The sequence below is a fragment of the Spodoptera frugiperda genome, chromosome 2 (genome assembly GCF_023101765.2).
Source record: "Spodoptera frugiperda isolate SF20-4 chromosome 2, AGI-APGP_CSIRO_Sfru_2.0, whole genome shotgun sequence".
NCBI lineage: Eukaryota > Metazoa > Arthropoda > Insecta > Lepidoptera > Noctuidae > Spodoptera > Spodoptera frugiperda.
This window is the reverse complement of record NC_064213.1, coordinates 12,920,714-12,945,839: the sequence shown is the minus strand read 5'-3', so window position 1 is coordinate 12,945,839 and position 25,126 is coordinate 12,920,714. Positions and strand designations below refer to the sequence as shown.

At 36.5% G+C, this 25,126-nt stretch overlaps 2 protein-coding genes across 2 annotated transcripts in view; both read right to left on the bottom strand.

Annotated features, from left to right (window-relative positions):
• Positions 1–25,126, bottom strand: part of LOC118268878 (troponin C-like) — a 266,651-nt gene that overhangs the window by 31,673 nt on the left and 209,852 nt on the right. The gene's annotated exons all lie outside the window — the stretch shown is intronic.
• On the bottom strand, positions 1,966–6,110 carry LOC118268876 (uncharacterized). Its single transcript, XM_050700569.1, has 2 exons — positions 5,810–6,110; positions 1,966–3,967 (listed from the first exon to the last, which is right to left on the bottom strand). Coding segments are annotated over exons 1-2 (1,050 nt in total). The 5' UTR covers positions 5,812–6,110; the 3' UTR covers positions 1,966–2,919.

Genomic DNA, 25,126 nt, shown 5'->3' with positions numbered 1-25,126 from the left:
GTGAAATGTTATAGAAAGTCTACCTACCTAAAACACTTATCCATTACAGGAAAAGAAATGTTTTATCCTTTGATGACGATGAATGATTTGATAATGGATAATGTCATTGATTACTATTACAAGGCGTTATCAGGTTTGCTTCCAGACTCGTGGTTTCAACTCTGCATAATATCAATAACGATACGTGTTTTTATTTTCTTAAGTTAAATAATTAATTAATAGGGTAGAGGACTAATTTTTATTTTAATGTCCGTCTTGTAGATTATTTTAAAATATTATTAGACCCGTATTTTTTTCTTACGGAAATAAATCGCGTGACGTCTCATCTAGTTACATTTTATACGAAGAAATGACGACGATTTATTTGTTTCCATAGCTAAATTTCATTTATTTTATTTAAGTATTGTTATCTTATATGACAAATAAAAAAAATACGACGTATCTTAAATTTTTTCATTACCTAACTGAAGGACTAAATAGATTTTTCATTTTAAATTCATTCATAAAAAAATAGTTGATAATAAATAGTTGATGATGATCAATTCATATTTTGTCTTTGACTGTATTAGATATATCATAAAAAAACCTGTCATTTTATTCAGTATGTAGTTTATCAAATGAATTTAGAATTAGATAGTGTTATAAAATGTTAAAATACTCATATCATGTCATTAGAATTCCAAACGGAATGTTTACCGTATTTCAGTTTAAGTTTTTTACATTTTAGTTATGCGTCATAAGCAGAAATAAATTAAATTGTAAACAAATACCTAACATCGCGCAGCCTACTCTATAGAGTCTATATGTTACAGTGATAGTGATTAAATTGCTTTTATACATAATGGTTGGTCAATAGGTCATTATATATAAAAGCCAAATTCACTAGACAATGTAATAAATTAATCTCGTAATCTGGACATTATTCGTAATAGCGTGTCGAAGTTAGTCAAAGTAATAATAAATGTGTAACCCAAAATGTCACAAGAGCCTTGCTTGTAAGAATAAATAATACTTATGCTCTGGTTTATCAATGTAAGGTCGTTTTAAAAACTTGATTCTTCTACTACTTAAGTCTTTATTGTGTGTTGATCTCTGTGTTTTAAATATTTTGTTTCCCTATTTTGCATAATTTTCTTTGTCCTAATACTTTGGTATAACGATTTTAGCAATTTGTTTTCGCATAATAATACTTAAGCATTTTTTAGGCATACATATTATGTTGGCATAATCATCTTGAAGACTAATTTATTTTGTCATAAATTTAATTCGCATTACGTTAGTAGGCTTAATGACTTATGTAGGAAATGGTGGTGGTGAACTTGTGGTGCCCCATATATAATTCTGATCAAATCAATTTGCTATAGTTTCTGTAACAATTAAATAATAACGTTGGTTAAAAATTTGATATGCTGTGCAACAAAAACTCCACGTAGTCTCGTTTGTCCTTCCCTTAGAGTGTAATTTAAAATCGTGTAAGCGCGTAGGGCCGCCAGAGGCCAGCAGCGCCGAATCCATGACAGAAACCTTGCCTGCTGCATGTTTGCTTGCATGCTACTTTTTATGACATTATCCAAGTCTTTGAAGACATTATATAAAATAGCTAGTTAATTTGATAAATTTTGTGTCAATTGTCACTTTACCTAAATTGAGTGGACATTATGTATAATGGGTAGACGGTATATATAATATCTAGATTTATTACGTTGGCTGTAACATATATAGTATAGTCGAGTCGAGTTTAGTGGAGTTCCTCTTTGAAGAGTTACGCGAGTAAGCTGTTAACATAATAATTAATATTAATAAGTGGTGGAGAGCCATGTTTTGGCATGAATGCGCCGGCACGACCGGAGTCACAGAAAACCAACGTGAAACAACTTGCGTTATTGGGTGAAGTTACCGGAGTCCCATTTATCCCCTACCCAAACTTCCCAATCCCCGATTCCCAAAAACCCTTAAATTCTTAACCCCCAAAAGGCCGACAACGCACTTGTAATGTCTCTGGCGTTTCAAGTGTCCATGGGCGGCGGCGATTGCTTACCATCAGATGATCCGTCTACTCGTTTATCAGCTTATTCCATAAAAAAAGGTAGATTTAGGTAGGTTCTATTAAAAAAAAAAATTGATCCTGTCTATTTATTAAATAGATCATGCCAAAATAAATAAATAAATACAAATAGTTGTTGTCCAAGTTAATTCTTGTCAGACATCATATAAAACTTTTTACATCATTAATACGCTCCTCTAAAAATTAGGTCAAATTAATTAAAAATCACTTAAGTTTCCACATATAACGTAACACGTTGTGTATTTACGTTAGTATATAATATTTATTTACATATAGAACAACACGCCTTTTTTCCCCAAGTGCACATTACGCACGCAATGCCCCTTTACAATGTACGCCCACTTTTCACCATTTGTGTTGTAAGTCCCATGTAATAGGGGGGAGCTTATTTAGTAACATTTCTTTATTATATCCGGATTATCTTGTTTTAAATGGGCCCACCCGCCACAACCTCCCAAAACTCTCTGTAGTTCAACTGGAAGTAGGTACCGGATTATACTTGGTTCATTGCATCTACCATTGAACTGGTTTGTCTCTGCATCAACTAAAGATTTTCTTCATTTTAGAAAAATATTTCTCCACACTAGGATTTTCTCCTGTGTTGTGGGTCCGTTTACAAACATAATTTCATATACACGTGTGCCTTGCCCCGGATGAGGATCGAATCCGTTACAAGATGTGCGACAGCTGATTGCCCAGTCACCGTGCCATAAGTGCAGTTAATATTTGGCTTTTAGAGAATGTTAATTAAGCCTTGTCCATATTAAGGTAAATGTTTTAAAAGTAACTTGATGCACAATAAAATTGGAAGACATCGTACGATATTATTATGGTTTCATATAAGATTACTTTGGTCACCACCATATTCTTGGGTCTGGAGTATCTTCGAACTCGTATATAGAGCAAGCATGCAATATTTGGTTCCTATAAGGTCTCACGTCAGTGAAAACAAAAATTGATTCCCCATTTCTGGTCAACGTGAAACTGCCTATTCCATACACATTTGAATATGATTGCAAAACGGCACCAGACGGCAGCGCTGGACTACTAAAAAAATTTCTGACGCATATGAAGTAACCCCACTCTCGAGGTATCCAACTGTCGCAGTCCAAGATGTCGACCGGGTTAGGATGTAAAAGAACTTCGTGCAATCTTTTATGTTCCTTTTTAAATTCGGTTTCATTAATAAAACCGAATCCAACGATTCGAACTATTCTATTTTTAAATATATCATCAAGTGGGCTGGCAAGCGGTAATCCTGGCACGCTCATATTCCAAAACCGCCATTGTGGACTGAAATTTACATACCCACTATATGCACGAGGGGGCAAAAACTCCTTAGGTTCAGTTATTCTAAACACCATTAAATCGTGAAGTGGGGAAATCTTTTCTTTGTTTACATAAAGCACATCAGCATCATCCGGTAAAGGCATTATTTGACGTCCACATTCAATCGTATCTACACGTGGTGCGACGTATGCATGTCCGTATTTTTTATTGTGCCAAAAATAATGCGGCGAAAGTATTATAGTTTTGTTAACAACTTCAGCATCTTGTAAATATTTTTTAAATGGATTAAATGAAGTGAGGACACGAGTTGAGCTAATGAAAACTCCTGTGGTTATAATTGTTTGTTCTCTATTCGAACCTGAGTAATTGTTTATATTAATTACAAAAAGTACGACATTAGAACATCTATGTATGTAGGCCTCCATGTGATATATAGGGGCCATCCATGGATTTATTGTTTTTTTCCATCCCATTTTCGCGTAAAATGCTACTCTTGGGTCGTGCTTCACAATTGTTTTAAATGGAGGTACGTTTTCCGGGGGCACCGCAACACAAGGCGGGTAGTGAAGTTCCTGGAGTATGACCAAGATTAAAATCAGGTTTACTACCAGCCTGAAACAAGAAAAAGACGTTATAAGTTAAAGTTGGAGTTCGGTTAGTCTTAGTTAGCTAGCCAACACCCAGATAGGGCGTGCCTGGGCCGGAGGATGAAGTAGTATGATATCTACGGGAACTTCTCAACGGTTGACAGTAGCTACCTGGTGCTTGAGCTTGAATAACTTATATTGATTTGCATCCATGTGGGCTATACGCAGCATACCGGGTCTGTAAACTTTGCTTGGTAATATAAAAAAAGTAAAAAATAAAATTATAAAATTAAATTTAAACAAACCCGACTTCAAAAAAGCAAAAACTAACTATTATTAGTCATAAGTACTGATAGGTTACCCACCCACTAATAGGTAAGAAGTCGGCGCCGCAAGCCCTATCAAAATATATGTATAGAGGTAACGGTCACACTTATACTGTGTGATAAAATTGTATATGCGAGTAGCTTATTAGAAGGAATCTATTAAGGCTGTAATTATTAATTTTGCTTGAAACTTGTGGTACCGACTTCTTACCTATCAGTAGGAGGGTAACTTATTAGTACATATGACTAATAATAATAGTTATTGTTTTGCTTTATAGAAGACAGTTTTTTTAAACGCAATTTTATAATTCTATTATATTACTAGCAAACCCGGCGAACTCCGTTTCGCCACCAGCGATACCCCTGTTTTCCTGCTTGATTTTTCCTCAATTCTCTTTGCTATGAACCTCACGGAGCCCGAGACCTTTCCAACGAATGCAAAACCGTGGAAATTGGTTCGAGCATTCCTGTAGTTATAGCGTCAGGAAGGAAAACCCATTTTTATATAATAGAGATAAGCAGTATAATTTATTACTTTTTTATTACTTTAATTACCGATATAATTTTACGATATTTGTATGTCAGTAAATTAAGTATTTCTGACCTAATTTGCGTGATCGTTATTTCTTTATTCGGTTCACACTTTAGCGTTAATACTGTTGTCACCGGGTCATCGCATGATGAGATCCCAGAAAAATGTAGGGTAACCCTCAAATTACAAGCACGTACAGTACCGTCAACGTAACTTGGCGCGTCTGAAGTTAGGCTTTGCGAACTTTCGCGCAGGTACATTCGTGAAGAAAACTATTACTGCAATATTATTTTTTATAAACCTAATGTACTAATCAAAATTTCCTAATCAGTGACGAAGTACAAATAAACCAAATATTAAATTAAACAAACTTAAACACTAAACAATAACTAACAAAATACTTAAAAACTTAACAGTAAAAATTAACAACAGTAATAACTAAATATACGAAAAGTTTTGTAACCGACTACACTCAAGACAGAGATAGTGACACTAACACAACGCCGATGCTAATGTGTGACAGAGACATTATTACCGGATACCGAGTATTGCCGAATAAGCACGAAGATTCACGAAGTAACCAAAAAGGGATGACCAAGTCGCGTGCGCGAGGGTGTTGTTTAATCGATTTTCTTAAAATCGATTACGACGAAACACATCACTTATCACACAAAAATATATTTATTTTCAATGTTCTATTGATGTTTTAATTTTTCTTAAACAGTCGTTAAAATTGATATTCAAGTAAATCATAACTTTCAATTGAGAAAATACTTTCTTTTAGTTTTATTTTCATGTCGAAATATCGTTTATTAATGAGAAAATTAACTATATTTATAAATCTTATTTCGTTTAATATATCATATAAAAAAAACAAAAAACTCGAAGATACTTATTGCGCAGCCTTCTGCACGAAGTTTAGACGCGCCAAGTTACGTTGACGGTACTGTATTACTTACGTAATTACTTTCGAAATTTTATTATTAAAAACAAAGTCAGGTACACTTACATTATTCAAAGCCAATGAACTGAGCACTTGAAGTGGACTGAACTCACAACTGACAAGCTTGTCACCTTTAAATAGTCTCAAAAATTAAAAACAACTACTTGTTTGTTTGTTTTAAAATCAACAAACTTAGGTCTCACATTAACCACTGGCATTCTGTACTGGATCTGAAGTAAAACGCTAAATTTTTTACAATGATAATAATAATATGCTTTTGACCCGACTTATCAAAACAAGGAGGATCGCAATTCGTCTGTAAGTTTTTTTGTGTGTTTGTTGAGCAATTACGAGTACTCCAACTTGTATGGATTTTGATGATATTTTTTTTATTATTATGTTATCGGCTTAATCACGTTTGACGGATTAGAGGAACTCATATTTATGAGCTGCATTCCGCGATATACGACGCGGCAATTGTTGCGCTACTACTGAGCCAACAAACAGTTACGTGAGTGTCTCACGAAAGTAATAATAAATTATTTTTTATAGTTGCGTAGCTTATACTTTCGAAGTGGTTCTATTTCCACTGAGGGAATCTTTGAAAAATAATTCAGTCATCATTCCTATTCACACTGACTGCGCGGTAAGAGTTGAAATAAAAACGCCAGCGATAATTTAGTGAAAGTATTATTTCTGAATTAGAGAAGCTCGAACTATTTGTTTTTAGTCCACGATTGCAACACGCATGTATCATTTTTAGCGTCACGATTATCGTCTGAGGCTAGATCTCTGTATCATTAAATTTAATCATTTCATTTTTAAGTTTAAGGGCGGCTTAGCTGCTTCATTGTTGTGTGTATTGCATTTTATATACTATAATGGGGCTGTCGTCTTCCTATACGTGAAAAAGCCTTATAAAAAAATAAGATTAAAAAAATACATACATATTATCAGCTGAAAAAATGTAAGATGCAAATGAAACAAAAATGTAAATAACTAACGTAGTACTGTTAGTATTATTATCATTTTTAAAATTTCTACCATACATATAGCACGAATGTAATCAAAAACATCCTTATTTACGAAAAACTGTATTTGTTTTGGTATTGACAGGTTTCATGTGCAACGCGTAATTTTTCATCGGTTAGTTAGATCGCGCGAACATTTAGGAGAGTGGAAACTGGTGGGCTCCACCATTTACTTAATTAAATTGTCCGTCAGTGAGACTAGGTGATCGTTCCAAAGTATACTATCCTATGAAGAAGATCGAAAAAGGGTCTCCATCGCTGCCCTTTTAAAAAACATTTATTACAATCACTGGTGCATCAACGGTTATCTCCTGGGAACGCCTTCTGCCTCATCTATGGGATAAGGGGCGTTAGTCAAGTAAGTACAGTCACTGTTATATTTGTATTATTTTTATCCATTACTTGTATTGTAGGTAGTATTTCGACACCAGCAATTTATACTACGCTAACTCAAAAAAGCGTACTTTACAGTAGAGGCGTTTAAAGTGAAAAACGTGATAACTTTTACATTAATTAAGATACTTTTTTGAAATTTGGTATGCTTAATATTCAATTTATTGATTGTAATATCTCATATTTATATTTCCTTAATTATTCCTATTTTTTGATTTAGCGCAAGTTAGCCGTATATAAACGTAATTCATCAAAAAAATGTTACATCTTATACACGTCTAACTTATGTTAGCGTAGTGTAGTACGGGAGGTCGTAGTGCATGATCAATCATCTGATGCATATTTCAATATTTTTATAAAGAACATGTACTTACTTACAAAAATAATAGTCAACGTACCATTAATAAACTAATTAATACGTTAACACATGAGTATTTACTATGTAAAAGTCGCTAAGTCGTTCATTTTACAAACGAACAAGTATACTCACGAACGCACTAAACTACGCTAACTATGAGTTAGTGCAGTGTTGCACGGACTTTGACCAAAGTGATCCTCGCGCACACTCCGCTATTAATAATTGGCGTAATATAAATCGAGTGATTTCAAAAAGTACCTTTACTTAGCGTTTTATAAGATTTGTAACTTTCTTATTTTTGCATATTTCTTCTCAATTTTTTTATGACGTATGTAAACACACATTTTAAGCAACTTGGCATAAAAAAACGTTTTTTCCATATTTCGAGTTAGCGTACTATAAATTGCTGGTGTCGATTTATGAGAACTATGCAAATATTACAACGTCAATACTAATGGGACTATAAAGGGTGACTGGTAATTAATGAGGGATATTTAAACTCATAATTAGGTACAAAGTCGGTTAGAATCACTATATTCTATATGGCTTTGCCGTAGATAGTAACTATCTTTTAGTATCGTTTATTAGAAAAATATTAATGATAAAAATAAATATAGAAAAAATAGGCCGCATAAATTGTGGAAAATAGCGTCTAGTTGAATTATTTATTTAAAAAAAAATAAAAGTCACGACCTTCAAGAAAATAACGTATTCCTTTTTAAAAGGCCGGCAACGCACCTGTGTCTTCTCTTGTGTTGCGGGTGTACACGGTGCTGATAGATTACCATCATGGGACCCGTCTGCTGAAAAAATAAAAAAGTAAAACTCTATCACTATTACCGATCTAGGCCACATCTAGGTACACCGACCTGAACCTAAATAGTTTTGTTTTATTCCTATTTTACACAGTCATCGACAAGACAAGCGAAGAACGAATTAATTTTAATTACGTAACACAAATGTTTACTCAAAACTGGCAGCGCATCAAAGAGTTTGCCAATCTTTCGCCTCCAACATTAAAATATACCTACACAGATAGATTATCACAAATCTTGTTAAAACCGCCTAAACTAGACTTACCTTGAAATCCTTTTAACCCCGAAAATGTTTATAGATCGCTCGGAATAGAATCTAATAGCACTTTGACGTAGCAACGGGAAGGCAACTTCACCCTGCTTACATTGTACCTAAAGAAAATACGAATTATACAATGTATACATTTCTGTGTTGGATTTCCTCCTTTTTACCCCCGAAGGGGTAGGCAGAGATGCACATTACGGCACGTATTTAAAGTGTTTTTTATTTAGGGTTTTTTAAAGTTTTTTAAATTTATTTATTTTTATTTAACACTTTTTAGTTAGTTATAATACGGCTGTACACCCACTTTTCACCAATTTGTTATTTTAAGTCCAAAGAGAGTAAAGGAATTAGATAATAGTATTAATCATGTAAATTTTCTACATAGGAAGATGAACCTATTGCCATTTCTATTTTAGACCGGGCACAGTTCCAGACTTCGTAAACGCTACCTACTGTTCAGAAATTTTTTATTTATAAATAAATTCATTGTAAATAATTTACTGAAAACGTACTTTTATTATCACTTTTCACTTTTAAGTTCAGACACCGCTAGTCAATCGCGTCGCGTAGTACTTATACGAGTTTGTTTGGATAATAAAGAACATAATTGCACATAGTAATATGTCAGTGATATACCATTTTGAATCCTCATGATGAGCTCTTTAATTTGATACCCATATTGTAGCAAATAAAAAAAATTTTTTTTTTACGGGCGCCTCACGGCCGCCATGTTGCTTTTGTTTTACGTCACATATCTAAGAACACTTGGGTAATTAAGACGACCAACTACGACCCATCAAGCGAAGAAATGAGGTAATAAAGAATATTAGGCTCATACATACAAGTCGCGCGAAAAACATAACCCTTCCTTGGCAAAAAATAAAGAAATTCACTCCTAGTCAAAGCTTAAATAAAGGCTGGGTTGTGAATAAGGTTGATAACACACACTCATATGTCCGTACTACATGTCCTATACTTATGTATATATGCTATGTAAATGAATCTAGACGGAAAAGCAATTTGCAAAATGTTTTTGTTAGGTAATAGCAGACCAGCTCTAGCTTATGTTGTGACTTTGTCTATGAATAAGAATTGAAGTTAAAATGGAAAGTTATACATATAATATGTGAATATTTTACATATAAGTCAGTATATATTTTTGACATTAACCGACTTACGGTACCAATGTTTTAAAATAACCGTTTTTTTTTCTAGAGTCTTCTCGTATACCGTGGGTACACATGACAGCCAGACCCGAAACAACAATTTGTGGATCACACAAAGAGTTGCTCCGTGAGGTAATCGGACCCGCTACACGTTGCACGGCAGCCGTTTGCCCAGCCACCGGACCAACCGTGCTATCTACGTGCTGTCCCGTGTGATTGACACACATTATACTACGGATTGACTGAGAAACATTCAAACAAACCTTCCTCAATTAATAATACATATTAGTGTGACAACTTATTTATATAATCAACCAAGAACACATCATCATCATCATCAGCCGAGAGACGTCCACTGGTGAACAAAGGCCTCCCCCTTAGTCCTCCACGTAGAACGACAAGCCGCCACCTGCATCCACTGGCTCCCCGCGACTCTGACGATGTCGTCGGTCCACCTAGTGGGAGGTCTGCCCACGTTACGTCTTCCGGTCCTCAGTTCAGCGGCCATCAGTCGTCCGAGCGATGTGGTCTGCCCATTGCCATGTCCTATCATCGGGTTGGCATTACATGTACTTTCCAACGACCATAAGGTCCATTACAAGTTAATGTATCTCGAACTCCAGTACCGCACATAGTTCTACACTAAAACACTTCAAATACCCAGCTATTACTTGGCTAATTAATTTATTTCCTAACGATACCTCGGTGAAGTATGACCGAAGTTGCCAGCCCTTTAACTAGGGCTGTGAGTAACTTGTATTCAAGATTTATTTTCTCTTCTTTATTGTAAAGAATGTAGAGACAATAGGGTAGATGACTAATTTATATTTTAATGTCCGTCTTGTAGATTATTTTAAAACATCAGACAGGTATTTTTTATTTTCTTACGGAAACAAATACTTTCGAAGATATATTAATTTGAAATGTCGCGTGACGTCACTTCTAGGCCGTTTTATACGTAGAAGTTATATAAGTATAGTTATACTATATGACAAAATAAAAAATACGTGTCTAATATTTTTTCATTACCAGTCCACGTGTGACGGTGGTACTGAACCACCGTCAGTCAGATGGACTAAATAGATTTCTAATCTTCGTACCCTGTCATCTTCCCCATGTTGGAAGTATGATCTTAAAATATTCCTATTAAAGTAAGGTTCTACTTATTTTCAGGATATTTGTTTTTATTTATTTTTTTATGTTAAATGGGCCGACATTTGGCCGCTATCTCGCCTGATGGTAAGTGATGATGCGGCATACGGTGGAGTACGTCGGCCCATAACAACCTATTCACTCGGGCTTTGAAGACACCCAGGTTATACTCATCAGGAAACACAGACTCCGGCAAGGAGTTCCACTCCTTAGCAGTTCGCACAAGGAAGCTTGAAGCGAAGCGCTTCGTGCGTGTGGGTGGGATATCTACCATGAAGCGGTGACGCCTCGCCGATTGTCTTGTGGTTCGATGATGGAAAGGACTAGGAGTAATCAAGTTGTGCAATTCCCCCGCACACTCTCTGAAATGTATCCGGTAAAAAACGGAAAGGCTTGCGACCTTGCGCCTGTGTTCAAGGCTTTGAAGCCGGGCCTCCACAAGCGCATCATCATTGATGAGCTTCTTGGCACGCCTTTCAATGTGTTCGAGCGGATCCAGCTGGTATTTAGTTTTTATTTTTATATATTATATATTTGTTTTTATTTTAAGAAGGTCCCGTACACAGAGAACATTTTTTATGTTCTTAAGTAAAAGTCAGTAAAACATCATGGAACTATGTAGTAAAATTTAATTTAAAATGTTTTTAATGTTTTGTTGTTAATTTAAAATGTTAGAGAGATTATTTAGACAACCTTTTTTCAGTGTGTGTTACTTATTAATTATTATATTTATAGCTGTCTATAATGACTGATATTTGTGGCGAAGCAAACGCGAACATGTCGCGACGTTGCCAACCTTAGAACTAGGGTATTCAGCACATATCGTTTTCTCCTGCAATCTGGGGGCTTAGTACGAGTTTGCTTTACGTTGAACGTAAACTAAACTAAAACGCATTAGGTGCTAATCAGTATTGGCCAGCTCCAATGAAACAACCAATCAGAGCACCGTCCGCGCTTTCGTTTCGACCTCGTTCGACGTAAACAAACTGTTGCTAAGAGTACAGTACTCTTAGCGCGTTTGGCGCTCTTATTGGTTAGTCCAGTGGAGCCGGCCAATCAGAGCGCCGAACGCGCTTTCGTGTAAAACAAACTCGTACTAAGGGTACAGAGCGCTGAACGTGGTCACATTTCCATCCCGTTGAACGAAAAACAAACTCATAATAAGCCCTCTGTTAGACACGTAGTTCGAATTTTGCTACTAACACCTTTTGAAGTACGGTTATTAAGAAGTATTTGGTAATATTTTATAATCTAGAACAGGCTGTGTATGTTTCAGTGGCTTTTCATGTTTCCTCATTTATTACCGAACAAGTTATTAAGTTCCTCATCCCCTATTACATAGGACGTATACCACAAATGGTGAAAAGTGGGTATACATTGTATAGCGGCATTCGTCGTAATGTGCACCTCTGCCTACCACTTCATAAAAGGATAAAAGGCGTGACGTTGCACTTTTAAGTTTCGAGAAAGAAAATTACACACAGAGTATTAGCAATGAATATTAGTGCCTATTTTATAGTGTTTCAGATATTTACCAATTAAAAAAAAAGATACCATGGTACCGAGTTCTAATCTATCAGTTGGTGTGTTTTCTTCAATACTAATAATAATATATTTTTGATTTTTATTTTTTGTTGTTTGTTTTTAGTTTTTAATTATTTTTTGATCGCAGTTTTTTTTATATCACATTTTTTATACAGGAGAAAATGTAGCGGGTTCGATTCCCGTACGGAGCAACTCTTTGTGTGGGCCACAAATTGTTGTTTCGGGTTTGGGCTAGTGTGGGGCAATATTTTTTTTAAGGTAAAATAAATATGGAAGCGCACGCTCACAGTCAACGACAGACAATACGTTTAGTATGAACGATACCTTGGAATTAGCGAAATTGACTCTGTGGCGGTAACGACTCGCCCGCGGCTTGCCGGTAAACTACTTCAATTACAAACAAATTAGCATCGCTAACTGTAGGGCTGCCTCTAATTTGAGCCGCAGACTCATTACGTTACCTAGTTAGGGTAGGTATTACGTTCTAATATGACGTCACGCTTTGTAAAACCCGAAAGACAATCATTCACTAACTATGGCAAAATAATAAGGCATTTATTTCTGACCAAGTCCATCGAGTGTTAATGCTACAAAAGAATTACTTACAAACTATTGTTAGTACTGATCACCCTTCTTTCGAAATATTTGAGTATTGGATTGTGTGTCACATGTAATTTTAAATACTTATATGTACCCGTCGTACTAGTCGGTATAGGTATTACATAACATAACATATTATCGTAACCCCCTTGAATACATGAAGTGCAGTACGTATAACGTGTGCATTTTCAACAGGTAAGTATATCACTGACTTTTCACCATCTAACCAACAATAGAATTGCACAAAATTTCCGTTCCTCTTTAGTGGACAGCTCTGGCGGCTAGACAGCCTAATTAAGGTTTATGCATTTTAAATTGATTTATCCTCAGTATCTTCGCCGCGCCTCCATCGATGTGCCCTATGCCTTACAGGCTTACTCAAGAAGAATCTTCTATATTTATACATATACCACAAATGTGAAACCGCATGAGCAAAAAAGCTAGTTTTTTATGCAAAAGTATATCCGCGAGTGATATTAAATCGGCAATGTTTTACATAGAAACGTTTCTGTCGTATTCACATTCGGTTGTATAGCGGTTGTGGTGTCTCAATCACTTAGCGTACTCGATCGATTCGTTCCCCAGGGCGGTGGAAATGGATCAGACGCAGTATACAATAGCGTTCCTTGAAAAGCCTGAAAACCTTTGTTTTTTACAAGTATAAAGCGAAAATATATAGTGTTAGGTCGATTAAAATGTATTCATTGGATTTTGGGTGTGTTTAAATTGAATTCAGATCTTTAATTACACTAAAAACAAAGATACATAGGTACGGTACTGATTTTGTTTTTAGGAACTTATGTTTTTAAAATATTCAGAAGTTAGGTTAGGATAAGGTCTGGAATAATACGTAGGCTACTTTTTATCGTGGGCAAAAGTAGCCTAAGATGTATTATTCGCCATGGGGACGCGGGTGAAGCAGCTGACAGAAGTAATATTAATAATAATATACATAGGTCTGAAACCTTAGTAGCGTATATGTACAAGTACATAGATATTGCATGAAATCAGTGAGCATAGCCTTTGAAAAAGGGCCAATAACAAAATCCTTTAGAAGTGCGGAATTAATCCCGGGACCCTTTGTGAAGTTTTCGGGACGCCGCGCCGGCAAAACTCAGAAATTAGATTTAGCTCAAATTAGACTCCGCCAAAGTAAATATAATTTCAAGTACGATCATCTACATAGGCTGTCCGAAAACTCAACGATATATGTACGAGTATAAGTTTTTAAATTGACATCGTCACTAGTAATACCTTCGTGAGACATACTAAATTAATTATTACGTTATCGGCTTACTCACGTAGTGTTTTGACGAGGAACTCGACTAGTTTCAAGCCATGCTAGAGGCTCATATTCATGAGCAGCATTACGCGACACACGACGCGGCGATTGTCGCACTGCTACTGGCGATTCGAGCTACGCGCCCATCGCGCCCGAGAATCGAACCCAACACCTGCGCAGCCGCCGGCGAGCGAGTCTAACGAGCCAACATCGTCGCGCGCGCCGGATAGTACGCGCGATTCCAGGCAGAGGGCGCGATGGGCGCGTAGCTCGAATCGCCAGTAGCAGTGCGATTTTATATTATTCCATATTACTGGAGCACTATTCAGGATAATGTAAGTAAGACTGCAGACGAAAAAATAAAGATTTGTAGCAACAAGAGTCAAAAGACTGGCACAGGGTGTACTTTTTCGTGGATAACACATAAGTCACTGTAATTTAAAAACTGTAAGACATAGATTTTTTTTTATATTTTTCTGATAACAGTTGGAACCTTGCCGATCGTCTGGTGCCTGTTGGACGTCGACTTCAGGGACACCCTGTATTGTTAATAAGTCTCGGTACAACATAACCGGTAGTTCGCTCGCCATATACATTGTTAGCGCGCTGCGTACGGAGCCGATTCTAGAATGGCCTGTTTTTATTCATAACTCTTCATAAATAAATAAAGGTTTCAAATATATTGTCCAATTGACAACTTCTTATACATCCATTTTTAACTAGTTGTAGTTATGTTAGGTACATTATTTTATTATTCTACCTAGATATATGTAGGTGAGAATATTACTTTGATGACATTTCTAGTGTTTATTGTGGGAAAAGCAGGAGTAGGAACGGGGTGGTTTTTAGTCGCTAAGAGTCTGACACTCCCTCCCGCCTGGCCCAAGGCGGGAGAAGACATTGGATGATTTTCCCCTCTCAAAAAAAAAGTGTTTATTGTTAAACCTGTTCTATTAGGTAGATGTATATTTATTTAATAGATAGTAAATTGCAATTCAAGACTGCAAGACCAACCATTTATTAGATAGTAATGTATGAGGATGAATACTAATGCCCAGTATAATGGTGAATAAATATTGCATATAATATTACATCGGGACATATTTCCTTTTGAATAGAATTTCAGATTCATCAATAATAATAAATGTAATGCAGTAATATGTATGTGTGTAATTAGTTAATAGATAACAAGTAAATAATACAAAACGTTGTATCAAAAAAGTTTTTTAATTAAAAAACATTTCGTATTCCGTTTGCGTTGTTTTTCATTTGGATCCGCCGCAAATGTCGGGTCTGAAATGTAAAAGAAAACACATCATTGTATTAGTATAAATGCGAATGTTTGTATGTTTGTTTGTTATTCCTTAACTTTAAAATAGCTGAAGGGATCGAGATGAAATTTGGAATAACGAAGATTATTGTTTGGAATAACTATTAGGGCTACTTTTAATCCCACGAGAAAGCGGGTGATGATGCCGCTAGCAGAAGCTAATAAGTCATAATCCATTGAAATATTTTGCAGGGAAGGCATAGTATGAAAATGCTTGGTTGTATTGCAACGTAGAAGAACGCCTAAAATTCCTAACCCCCAAAAGGCCGGCAACGCAATTGTAACACCTCTGGTGTTTCAATGGGCGGCGGCGATTACTTACCATCAGGTGAACCGTCTGTTCATTTACCGGTTTATACCATAAAAAAAGAATGACAAGCAAATATATATATTTTCCACTTTAAAATATAAGTACAAAGACAAGTCCGCCACAACCTCCCATACCGCTGCAACTCCTGTAAGCCAGGATTTACAGTAGATTCAACCATGAAAACACCGGAACACTGAAATCCGGCGCGTCCCAGGGAAATGAATGACTGTCTTGGATTCAGCAATTAAACAAATCAGAAGATGTTATTTGAGGAGAGGAGAAGAAAAAGAAATTATTGACTAAAAAATAAGTACGAATTATTGGCTCAGTTAATTTGCATGCATCAATAGTACATACATACAACAGATAGTCTACGATTAGCGCAGTGGCTGGACAACTGACCGGTTCCCGCAAGGAACAACTGGTTACTATATATCATGTAATTTATTTTTTATGTTAACTCACGACACAGATTACATTTGTATTGTGGGTCTCGTTTTTTCTTATATTACCTGTGACAATAACATTTTCCATTGGAATCATGCTTGTATCCGTACGGGCATTCCGCTGGCTTGAACGGTATTATAGGCACGGCATGCGCCAGCGCAGACAACAGTACCACCACGAGCAACAAAACGGCCAACAGCTTCATATTAAGATGTTAATACACAAAGATCTATTTTCATTAATTTTCAACTAAGCTTTGAAAATAATGTGTTATTTGGAAAAACAATAATTACTTTTTTAATTTATTTTATGTGCACGTAAGAGCGGCTGGACCACTTGCTGAATAATGATGTTGTTTCATACACGGCTTACTCACATATTGATAATACTAATACAAAAACCAGTATAAATTGACCGTTGGTTGCGTGGACAAGCGAACAAAGCGGGATCATGACTAACTGGTTTTGTATAGTTTGATGTGTAGCCTTAATAAGGAAGGAAAAATTTGCGTATTTTTATGTGATTGCCTTTAAGTTCTATGGCCACAAGTGCGGTTATAGTGGGATGATAAAGTAAGAAGGTACCATCACCGGGTTTTAATTATATCGTTGAGTCATTAGAACTTAAAACGGGATTTTTACCATATTTATAATTTGACTGCACGGTTGGTGCGGTGGCTGGGCAACTGGCTGCCGCACAACGGGTAGCGGGTTCGATTCCCGCACGGAGCAACTCTTTGTGTGATCCACAAATTGTTGTTTCGGGTCTGGGTGTCATGTGTATGTGAACTTGTATGTTTGTAAACGCACCCACGACACAGGAGAAAATCCTAAAGTGGGGCAACGTTTTTAAAAAAAAAAAAAAAAAAAATTGGGTGAACACAGTTCATCCGTGATCATGGCGCTTGCAACAGTGCCGAAATATCGGAAACGCACAAAAACTAATAAACATGGTAAATATCCCGTTTTAAGTTCTAATGGTATTACTAGTGACGATGTCAATTTAAAAACTTATACATATATCGTTGAGTTTTCGGACACCCTATGTAGATGATCGTACTTGAAATTATATTTACTTTGGCGGAGTCTAATTTGAGCTAAATCTAATTTCTGAGTTTTGCCGGCGCGGCGTCCCGAAAACTTCACAAAGGGTCCCGGGATTAATTCCGCACTTCTAAAGGATTTTGTTATTGGCCCTTTTTCAAAGGCTATGCTCACTGATTTCATGCAATATCTATGTACTTGTACATATACGCTACTAAGGTTTCAGACCTATGTATATTATTATTAATATTACTTCTGTCAGCTGCTTCACCCGCGTCCCCATGGCTAATAGCTAAAGCAGAATAATACATCTTAGGCTACTTTTGCCCACGGTAAAAAGTAGCCTACGTATTATTCCAGACCTTAGCGTAACCTAACTTCTGAATATTTTTTAGAAAGTTCCTAAAAACAAAATCAGTAGATACCTATGTATCTTTGTTTTTAGTGCAATTAAAGATCTGAATTCAATTTAAACACACCCAAAATCCAATGAATACGTTTTAATCGACCTAACACTATATATTTTCGCTTTATACTTGTAAAAAACAAGGTTTTCAGGCTTTTCAAGGAACGCTATTGTATACTGCGTCTGATCCATTTCCACCGCCCTGGGGAACGAATCGATCGAGTACGCTAAGTGATTGAGACACCACAACCGCTATACAACCGAATGTGAATACGACAGAAACGTTTCTATGTAAAACATTGCCGATTTATTATCACTCGCGGATATACTTTTGCATAAAAAACTAGCTTTTTTCCTCATGCGGCTTCACATTCATGGTATATGTATGAATATAGAAGATTCTTCTTGAGTAGGCCTGTAAGGCATAGGGCACATCGATGGAGGCGTGGCGAAGATACTGAGGATAAATCAATTTAAAATACATAAACCTTAATTAGGCTGTCTAGCCGCCAGAGCTATCCACTAAAGAGGAACGGAAATTTTGTGCAATTCTATTGTTGGTTAGATGGTGAAAAGTCAGTGATATACCTGTTGAAAATGCACACGTTATACGTACTGCATTTTCATGTATTCAAGGGGGTGACGATAATATGTTATGTTATGTAATACCTATACCGACTAGTACGACGGGTACATATAAGTATTTAAAATTACATGTGACACATAATCCAATACTCAAATACTTTGAAAGAAGGGTGATCAGTACTAACAATAGTTTGTAAGTAATTCTTTTGTAGCATTAACACTCGATGGACTTGGTCAGAAATAAATGCCTTATTATTTTGCAGTTAGTGAATGATTGTCTTTCGGGTATTACAAAGCGTGACGTCACATTAGAACGTAATACCTACCCTAACTATGGTAACGCAATGTGTCTACGCCTCAAATTAGAGGCAGCCCTACAGTTAGCGATGCTAATTTGTTTGTAATTGAAGTAGTTTACCGGCAAGCCGCGGGCGAGTCGTTACCGCCACAGAGTCAATTTCGCTAACTCCAAGGTATCGTTTACACTAAACGTATTGTCGGTCGTTGACTGTGAGCGGGCGTTTCCATACGAGTATTTATTTTGCCCCACACTAGGATTTTCTTCTGTATCGTGGGTGCGTTTACAATCATACAAGTTCACATACACTTCATACCCAAACCCGAAACAACAATTTGTGGCTCACACAAAGACAAAGACTTGCTCCGTACGGAATCGAATCCGCTACATAATGCGCGTCAACCGTACAGTCAATATTAGTTATATTTTTTATTCCTTCACTTGGAATCGTCTATACTTCTTAAGGGATATTTTTTCATTTGATATCTTAGAAACTTAGTTTTTTTTAATCGTTGCCCCACACTAGGATTTTCTCCTGTATAAAAAATATGTTATAAAAAAACTACCATTAAAAAATAATTAAAAACTAAAAACAAACAACAAAAAATAAAAATCAAAAATATATTATTATTAGTATTGAAAGAATACACACCAACTGATAGATTAGAACTCGCTATCTTTTTTTTTTTAATTGGTAAATATCTGAAACACTATAAAATAGGCACTTAATATTCATTACTAATACTCAGTGTGTAATTTTCTTTCTCGAAACTTAAAAATGCATCGCCACGCCTTTTATCCTTTTATGAAGTGGTAGGCAGAGGTGCACATTACGATGAATGCCGCTATACAATGTATACCCACTTTTCACTATTTGTGGTATACATCCTATGTAATAGGGGGTGAGGAACTTAATAACTTGTTCGGTAATAAATGAGGAAACATGAAAAGCCACTGAAACATACACAGCCTGTTCTAGATTATAAAATATTACCAAATACTTCTTAATAACCGTACTTCAAAAGGTGTTAGTAACAAAATTCGAACTACGTGTCTGACAGAGGGCTTATTATGAGTTTGTTTTTCGTTCAACGGGATGGAAATGTGACCACGTTCAGCGCTCTGTACCCTTAGTACGAGTTTGTTTTACACGAAAGCGCGTTCGGCGCTCTGATTGGCCGGCTCCACTGGACTAACCAATAAGAGCGCCAAACGCGCTAAGAGTACTGTACTCTTAGCAACAGTTTGTTTACGTCGAACGAGGTCGAAACGAAAGCGCGGACGGTGCTCTGATTGGTTGTTTCATTGGAGCTGGCCAATACCGATTAGCGCCTAATGCGTTTTAGTTTAGTTTACGTTCAACGTAAAGCAAACTCGTACTAAGCCTCCAGATTGCAGGAGGAAACGATATGTCTTGAATACCCTAGTTATAAGGTTTTATTTATTTATTTATTTATTAAGGCTTACCAACTAAGATACATACAGACAATCTTAAAAATATGGGAAACAACAGTTAGTGTATGCTCTTAAATTAAAGGTAGGCTCAACATTATTTTTAGACCGTTCAAGCAATAAGTATAAAAAAAAACAATTTAAAAAATTAAGAAATTAAGGTAAGGTAGGTAAATTAAGTACAAACATTATAAAAACAAAGGTTGGCAACGTCGCGCCATGTTCGCGTTTGTTTCGCCACAAATATCAGTCATTATAGACAGCTATAGTCAAAGTCAAAGTCAAAGTCAAAGTCAAAATTATTTATTTCAATTAGACCAGGAAGGCACTTTTGAACGTCACAGCGAATATGATAATATTAATAACGTCAGTCTGTCAGTCAGTCCTCTAGTGAAGCTATTTGCTCGTTTCAAAGTGTAGATTCCTATGGAGAAGAACGAGCAAGAAACTCCATAGGTTACTCTTTTTCAATCAGATTCACAATACAATTCATGGTTACATTGTTTCGATTGCTTAAACTATGTACATATATAAATATAATAAGTAACACACACTGAAAAAAGGTTGTCTAAATAATCTCCCTAACATTTTAAATTAACAACAAAGCATTTAAAAACATTTTAAATTAAATTTTACTACATAGTTCCATGATGTTTCACTGACTTTTACTTAAGAACATAAAAAATGTTCTCTGTGTACGGGACCTTCTTAAAATAAAAACAAATATCCTAAAAATAAGTAGAACCATACTTTAATAGGAATATTTTAAGATCATACTTCCAACATGGGGAAGATGACAGGGTACGAAGATTAGAAATCTCTTTAGTCCATCTGACTGACGGTGGTACTGAACACGTGGACTGGTAATGAAAAAATATTAGACACGTATTTTTTATTTTGTCATATAGTATAACTATACTTATATAACTTCTACGTATAAAACGGCCTAGAAGTGACGTCACGCGACATTTCAAATTAATATATCTTCGAAAGTATTTGTTTCCGTAAGAAAATAAAAAATACCTGTCTGATGTTTTAAAATAATCTACAAGACGGACATTAAAATATAAATTAGTCATCTACCCTATTGGCTCTACATTCTTTAGAAAATAAATCTTGAATACAAGTTATTCACAGCCCTAGTTAAAGGGCTGGCAACTTCGGTCATACTTCACCGAGATCGTTAGGAAATAAATTAATTAGCCAAGTAATAGCTGGGTATTTGAAGTGTTTAGCGTAGAACTATGTGCGGTACTGGAGTTCGAGAGACATTAACTTGTAATGGACCTTATGGTCGTTGGAAAGTACATGTAATGCCAACCCGATGATAGGACATGGCAATGGGCAGACCACATCGCTCGGACGACTGATGGCCGCTGAACTGAGGACCGGAAGACGTAACGTGGGCAGACCTCCCACTAGGTGGACCGACGACAACGTCAGAGTCGCGGGGAGCCAGTGGATGCAGGTGGCGGCTTATCGTTTTACGTGGAGGACTAGGGGGGAGGCCTTTGTTCACCAGTGGACGTCTCTCGGCTGATGATGATGATGATGTGTTCTTGGTTGATTATATAAATAAGTTGTCACACTAATATGTATTATTAATTGAGGAAGGTTTGTTTGAATGTTTCTCAGTCAATCCGTAGTATAATGTGTGTCAATCACACGGGACAGCACGTAGATAGCACGGTTGGTCCGGTGGCTGGGCAAACGGCTGCCGTGCAACGTGTAGCGGGTCCGGTTACCTCACGGAGCAACTCTTTGTGTGATCCACAAATTGTTGTTTCGGGTCTGGCTGTCATGTGTGCCCACGGTATACGAGAAGATTCTAGAAAAAAAAAACGTTTATATTAAAAACATTGGTACCGTAAGTCGGTTAATGTCGAAAATATATACTTACTTATGGGTCTACCTTTATTAGTAGAATTTTTTTGGTCATAATTTTATTTTGCATAACAACGCATGGCAGAAACTTCATTTCGCAGAAAATCATTTGGTATACCATCATTTGCAATACATTAAATACGCATAATTTTGTAAGTCAGAATCATCTTTAGGCATAAATTGATACGCATAATAATTGAAAGGTAGAACCATCATATTGCAGAATGTTCACTGTCAGAATCGTCTTTTGGCATAAATTTCATAACCATAATAATTAAAAAGTAGAACCATTATATCTCAGAATGTTCACAGTTAGAATCGTCTTTTGGCATACTTTTAATATCCATAATAATTGAAAGACTCATCTATCACGCAAGCATGCAGCATGCAAGCAGGCTTGCAACAAGCAAGCAAACAAGCATGCAGCGTGCAAGCAAGCAAGCAAGCAGCAAGCATGCAGCATGCAAGCAAGCATGCAGCATGCAAGCAAGCATGCAAGCATGCAGCAAGCAAACAGCATGCAAGCAAGCATGGTTTCCGTCACGGCTCCGGCGCTGCGGGGCTCCGGTGGCCCCACGCGCGCTAATCGTCGCATACGGCTTTCGCTCACCACCGCAGCTTCGGCTTGTTGGCCGGCTTCGCCGGCCAGCCTCGGCAGCGGCGGCTCGCTCATAGCCGCCTGCTCCTCAGCCCGCGGGCCGCCTCGCCCCTCCGCGCCTACGCGATTTTAAATTGCACTCTAGGGGTAGGGCAGACAAGACTACGTGCAGTCGGTTTTGCAGCGATTCGGTTCTGTCACTTCACTAACTTTTAGTCAACCATCTTCTTAATATGCCAAGTGAAATTATGCCAAACAATCGTCGCTCTAAATAAACGTTATGTGAAACAAAATTATGCAAAATTAAGCTTTGCCAAACGTAATTATGCCAAATAAAATTCTACCATCTTAAAAGTATGCCTTTGTAAATTCGGACATATAAACATTCGGCAAAACAATAATTATATTAAACAATTTTTATGCCATATGTATATTCGTTTAAAGAAGATTCTGCCAGGTGTGTTATGCCAAACAAATTTCGGAGCATTAAAATTCTGCCAGATAGAGGGAACCCAAAGTCACAACATAAGCTAGAGCTGGTCTGCTATTACCTAACAAAAACATTTTGCAAATTGCTTTTCCGTCTAGATTCATTTACATAGCATAAATACAACATACATATATGACATAAGTATGTCAAGGACATGTAGTACGGACATATGAGTGTGTGTTATCACGCTACCTTATTCACAACCCAGCCTTCAGTATTTAAGCTTTGACTGGGAGAAAATTCTTGGAATTTCTTTATTTTTATGTGATTTTGTTGTGACTGCCTCGTTGGTCGAGTGGTCGCAAGTGCGACTGCCGGACAGGGAGTTTTGGGTTCGATTCCCGGTTCGGGCAAAGTATTACTGGGCTATTTTGAGTTTTTCGAAAACTTCTCAGTAGTAGCACGGAGTCTGAAAATGTGCCCAGTGTATGGCAATAGGTTCACCCCCTATCACATAGGACTTATAACACAAATGGTGAAAAGTGGGTGAACATTGTGCATCTCTACCTACCCCTTCGGGGGTAAAAAGGAGGAAATCCAACACCGAAATGTATACATTGTATAATTCGTATTTTCTTTAGGTACAATGTAAGCAGGGTGATGTTGCCTTCCCGTTGCTACGTCAAAGTGCTATTAGATTCTATTCCGAGCGATCTATAAACATTTTTAGGGTTAAAAGGATTTCAAGGTAAGTCTAGTTTAGGCGGTTTTAACAAGATTTGTGATAATCTATCTGTGTAGGTATATTTTAATGTTGGAGGCGAAAGATTGGCAAACTCTTTGATGCGCTGCCAGTTTTGAGTAAACATTTGTGTTACGTAATTAAAATTAATTCGTTCTTCGCTTGTCTTGTCGATGACTGGGATGACTGTGTAAAATAGGAATAAAACAAAACTATTTAGGTTCAGGTCGGTGTACCTAGATGTGGCCTAGATCGGTAATAGTGATAGAGTTTTACTTTTTTATTTTTCCAGCAGACGGGTCCCATGATGGTAATCTATCAGCACCTCTCTTGTGCTGCGGGTGTACACACCGCAGCACAAGAAGACACAGGTGCGTTGCCGGCCTTTTAAAAAGCAATACGTTATTTTTTTGAAGGTCGTGACTTTTATTTTTTAAAAATAAATATTTCAACTAGACGCTATTTTCCACAATTTATCACCGGCCTATTTTGTCTATTTTTAGAATAAACGATACTAAAAGATAGTTACTATCTACGGCAAAGCCATATAGAATATAGTGATTCTAACCGACTTTGTACCTAATTATGAGTTTAAATATCCCTCATTAATTACCAGTCACCCTTTATAGTCCCATTAGTATTGACGTTGTAATATTTGCATAGTTCTCATAAATACTACCTACAATACAAGTAATGGATAAAAATAATACAAATATGACAGTGACTGTACTTACTTGACTAACGCCCCTTATCCCATAGATGAGGCAGAAGGCGTTCCCAGGAGATAACCGTTGATGCACCAGTGATTGTAATAAATGTTTTTTTAAAAGGGCAGCGATGGAGACCCGTTTTCGATCTTCTTCATAGGATAGTATACTTTGGAACGATCACCTAGTCTCACTGACGGACAATTTAATTAAGTAAATGGTGGAGCCCACCAGTTTCCACTCTCCTAAATGTTCGCGCGATCTAACTAACCGATGAAAAATTACGCGTTGCACATGAAACCTGTCAATACCAAAACAAATACAGTTTTTCGTAAATAAGGATGTTTTTGATTACATTCGTGCTATATGTATGGTAGAAATTTTAAAAATGTTAATAATACTAACAGTACTACGTTAGTTATTTACATTTTTGTTTCATTTGCATCTTACATTTTTTCAGCTGATAATATGTATGTATTTTTTTAATCTTATTTTTTTATAAGGCTTTTTTACGTATAGAAAGACGACAGCCCCATTATCTATA